The following is a 4679-nucleotide window of genomic DNA, read 5'->3' as shown; positions in this document are numbered from 1 at the left end:
CCGCAAAAAAAAAAAAAAAAAAAAGAAAAAAAAAAAGAAATCATACATGGATTTTGAACAACTTGTGTTTTGGTTGGGCTGTTTATAAAGTTTTGGGAATAACAATAATACCTTATAAACATGAAGAAGGTTATATTAGCTGTTTCCTCATTTCATCAGAATGAACTGCTACTGCTTACCTCAGTTCAACATCCTACCTAGTAACTAATAACTAAAATGGCAAAAAGTTTACCTTTTCCTATACTACACATGCAGTCACAACTTTTAAAGTTGTCCAGCAGCTTTAGAAAATCTTGGGATTTTACTGTTTTTTTCCACCAAATATTTACAGGTACTGAGTGCCTTTTATTTGCCAGATATCCTTCTAGGGATTCATTGGCAAACAAGATAAGTCTAAAATCTTCTCCCTCCTGATATTTTATTAGTCCAGCAGACATTTATTATCCTTCTCTTATGAATTGGGCCTTGTGCCTAGAGGATCCAAGTATAAATGAAACCAGATTCCATCCCTTGATAGTGTAGGGTTGTATTTTTTGCAGTCAGGATTTTTTGTTTAGATATACATATGTGTCGGGGGGACATCAGAACAATTTATTATGTCTGTTTTTGTATGACTGAAAAATAGTATATTATAGTTACGTAAATACATAATTTCTGGCCTCCAGAAAGATGAGGTTTCTAAGTGGCTACTTTATTTCAGCTGAAAGATAAGGGAATTTTGCTTAGATCTTCTCTCTTTGTAGGAAAAAATCACATTTCAATCTGAAAAAGTAACTATTAGCTCTAAGGCACTTGTCAAAAGCAATTATTTGAATTGCTTTACACTATTGTGACTAATTTAGAAAATCTTTTGAGTATGATTTAAGGTTTATTTCGATTTTACAGGGAAATGGATACTGCAAGAACACCATTGAGTGAAGCTGAGTTTGAAGAAATCATGAATAGAAATAGGGCAATCTCAAGCAGTGCTATTTCAAGAGCTGTGTCTGATGCCAGTGCTGGTTTGTATATTTCTTTCTGTATTAACATTTCTTATTTATGTTATTAGGAATGACCTAAAAAGTACAGTCTTGAAGATGGGTCATCTACATGTAGTAGTTATTTTTATATTTACAAATCATTACCTATAGTTTATTTAAAAGGCATTGAAGGGAACTGTATGTCACAGTGTAGTGGGAAAACCCCTAATTTAAAATTTTTAGGTGTAAAATTAAATATTAGCCCTGACATTTAATGGCTCAGGGACCTTAAGGCAGCTCGTTTATTCTCATATTTGCTAAATGATTATGTGTTTTACACAGCTATAATAGTAACAAATGGTGTTAACTTCATGTACATTAAAGCCTTTCAGAATGGTGAAACTCTGAAAAAAATTAAGACATCTTCTGTAGTGATTTTAAAGTGCATTCCTTTTGTAAAATGGTTGCCTCAAATGGTTTGGTGGTATTTTGAAAACAAAATTTATTTGACTTCGGCCCCTCTCCTTCCACTCACAGGTGATTATGGGAGTGCTATTGAGACATTGGTAACTGCAATTTCTTTAATTAAACAATCCAAAGTATCTGCCGATGATCGTTGCAAAGTTCTTATTAGCTCTTTGCAAGATTGCCTTCATGGAATTGAATCCAAGTCTTATGGTTCTGGATCAAGGTAAAACTTTCCTGTCTCATGTCTATTTAAAATTGCTGCTTTGCAAATAGAAAAAATACTGTGTTTGGGACTTTATAGGACTTTGATTTTACTTATTACTGTTTACTTAGCAGCTAGTGTGATCTTGTTGTTGTTTTTGTTTAAACCCTAAATCAAATGTTAGGTGTTTGCTTGCTTAAAACCCTTCAGTGGCTTCCAGTTATTCTTAGAATAAGACTGTAAATACTGAAGTGCTGTGTGATATAGTTCTACCTATCTTTTCAGCCTCACTGTACCTCTCCTCTGGCTCACTGTTCTCTCGCCACATTGGTCTCCCTTCTCTTCTTGACACATCAAGCACTTGCCCACCTCACTGTTTTGTTTTGGGGTTTTTTTTTGCGGTATGCGGGCCTCTCACTGTTGTGGCCTCTCCCGTTGCGGAGTACAGGCTCCGGACGTGCAGGCTCAGTGGCCATGGCTCACGGGCCCAGCCGCTCCACGGCATGTGGGATCTTCCCGGACTGGGGCACAAACCCATGTCCCCTGCGTCGGCAGGCAGTCTCAACCACTGCGCCACCAGGGAAGCCGCACCTCACTGTTTTTGTAGTTGGTATTTATGCCCACCTTGCTGTTTTTGTACTTAGTATTTCTTCTGCTGGGAGTCCTTTTCCTTGGCTCTAATAGCTGGCTCCTTATCCTTCATGCCTCAACTCAATCTAACTTGCTAAGAGGGGTCTTCTCCCAGGTTATTCTGTCATGTTCATTCTGTTTGTTTTTCATAATACACTACAGTCTATTCTTATTTGCTACTAATGCACATTTTTTTTCATTAGAACACATCGAAAGATGGAAAGGACCTTACCTGTCTTGTTCGCTACAATATTTGTAATGATGAAACAGTGCTTGGTACAGATTGGGTGCTAAATAAATATTTCTTGAACAAAGGAGTTAATGAATAATCTATTTCTTAGTATTTTTATTTTAATTAGGCAGTTCCTTTTTTTGGCATTACTGCTAACCTTGAGATTTTACGTATTTTCAAAAGGTAGATCTTTAACCTTGACATGATACTTTCAGGTCTTTAGTGTACTTTATCTAGTGGTAGAGTTGTCTTCATTAAGTTAGGAAAAGAGAGCTTGTCTTTGTCATAGTTCCCAACTTTATAATTATTACCTTTTTGACCCAGTATAAAGATGTTTGGACCTGAACACATTTGTCATAGCTGAAGACCGTATCTTATATAGTCTTCTTTTAACTATTTAAGTCCAGAATAATAACTTCTACTTTGATCACAGGCTTAGCACTTAATAATGTTTGCTAAGTTGAGCTGTCTGGTGCAGAAATACAAAATAGAGATTAAACTAATAGCCAGTTGTTATTTCCTTGTTGTGAATTGCAGAATTTTGAATAGTAGGATTTCTAAGATACATACTTTGGTTAAAGTACCTGTTTTTTGTTGTTGTTTTTAAAGGCAGTTCATGAAACATTTCTCTTTATTAAATAAAAATGAGAATAGTATCTCTTTTCTAGTGGTCATGTTTACTAAGTTTCTTCTCTGCTTCCCACCATGCCCCTCAGCACCACCACCCCGCAAGCATACCTACGTGTATATTTCATTAGAAAGTTTCTTAGTGGGGTAACACTCATGATGAACCATATTATGGCTAGCTTTAAATGTAAAAATTGATATTTACATATAGGTTAGGTAACCTGTATTAATGGGTGGTAGTTTTATGTATTTAAGTCTCATTATATATTGAGTGATTTCATGAATTTTGTGTCTAAAAAACTACCTTCTGTATGTTCTTTAGCTTGAAACACAAGTCCTTTGAAATTTTCTCTCCTTTACCTTTCTGCTTTTCGTTCAGTAAATACTACATGTCTGTTTTAGGCTGCTAGTTATAATAGATGTAATAGATGATATGGTGTATTGCCATGGTGTGTCTGGTTCCCAATTTTTATTTATTTATTTGGCTGCGCCGGGTCTTAGTTGCGGCACGTGCGATTTTTAGTTGTGGCATTCGGGATCTAGTTCCCTGACCAGGGATCAAACTCAGGACCCCCTGCATTGGGAGCGAGGAGTCTTAACCGCTGGACCACCAGGGAAGTCCCGGGTGAAGGTTTTTAAAAATGGGATTTCTAGTTCATGCTTGTATATGAGTAAATCATTATTGACAGTTCAGGATATTTTAGTTTAAATTATATTTATAAGTTATTTTTTGCCTTAGGTATTTTTAAACACCAAAATATTGAATATCTTTTTAAGCTATCTAATTATGGAGAGCATTAATCCAGTAATTTCTTTTAGAAGACGTGAACGATCAAGAGAAAGGGATCATAGTAGATCACGAGAAAAGAGTCGGCGTCATAAATCCCGCAGTAGAGATCGTCATGATGATTATTACAGAGAGAGAAGCAGAGAACGAGAGAGACACCGGGACCGGGACCGGGACCGCGATCGAGAGCGTGACCGAGAGCGCGAGTATCGTCATCGTTAGAAGGTGGGTATTCCTTGTTCCTGTTGTATTTAACATATGTATTATTAACAGTAATTATAACTCCGAGGCTATTGTTTATACAGTATATACCCACATTTTACATGGTTCAACTACTTGTTCTGAATTTAATCTTCTGGAAACATCTGAGATAAATGACAGGTGAGTAATAACAGGTAAACATTTTGACCTCTTATCCTTGAATACTGTGTTGCTTGCTTGAGTTACAGCTTTTAGGTTTCAGGTTGTTAATGGTCCTAAGAAATAATCAAGAGGACTCATTGTCTACTTCTAAAAATCTAAAAATTGGAATTCTCTTAATCACATACATAGTTTGCATGTGATTTAAAATATAAAATATAGGGAGTTAATTCATACTATATATAATATGCTTGGACTTCAAAAAATAAAGTTTCTTTCCTTGAACTAACTTTATTTATCCCTAAAAATTTTAAAGAAAATATGACAGTATAATAGTTTATAATACAGGAAGAATATAGGAGGGTGGTTTCTCAGCCTTGAGAAAAACTTTTTTTTTTTTTTTTTTTTTTTTTT

General features: G+C 35.5%; 1 protein-coding gene across 1 annotated transcript in view; it reads left to right on the top strand.

The window, feature by feature from the left end:
* CPSF6 (cleavage and polyadenylation specific factor 6) overlaps nucleotides 1–4679 on the top strand; it is a 30343-nt gene that overhangs the window by 19112 nt on the left and 6552 nt on the right. Inside the window, exons 8-10 of the mRNA XM_007463579.1 lie at nucleotides 886–1001; nucleotides 1497–1650; nucleotides 3941–4130. Coding sequence (XP_007463641.1) covers nucleotides 886–1001; nucleotides 1497–1650; nucleotides 3941–4127 — 457 coding nt within the window. The 3' untranslated portion in view covers nucleotides 4128–4130. The remainder of the gene's footprint in view (nucleotides 1–885; nucleotides 1002–1496; nucleotides 1651–3940; nucleotides 4131–4679) is intronic.

The sequence above is a fragment of the Lipotes vexillifer genome, unplaced genomic scaffold (genome assembly GCF_000442215.2).
Source record: "Lipotes vexillifer unplaced genomic scaffold, Lipotes_vexillifer_v1.1 scaffold602, whole genome shotgun sequence".
NCBI lineage: Eukaryota > Metazoa > Chordata > Mammalia > Artiodactyla > Lipotidae > Lipotes > Lipotes vexillifer.
Note: the sequence above shows the minus strand (reverse complement) of the source record. Positions and strands in the feature narration are given on the sequence as shown.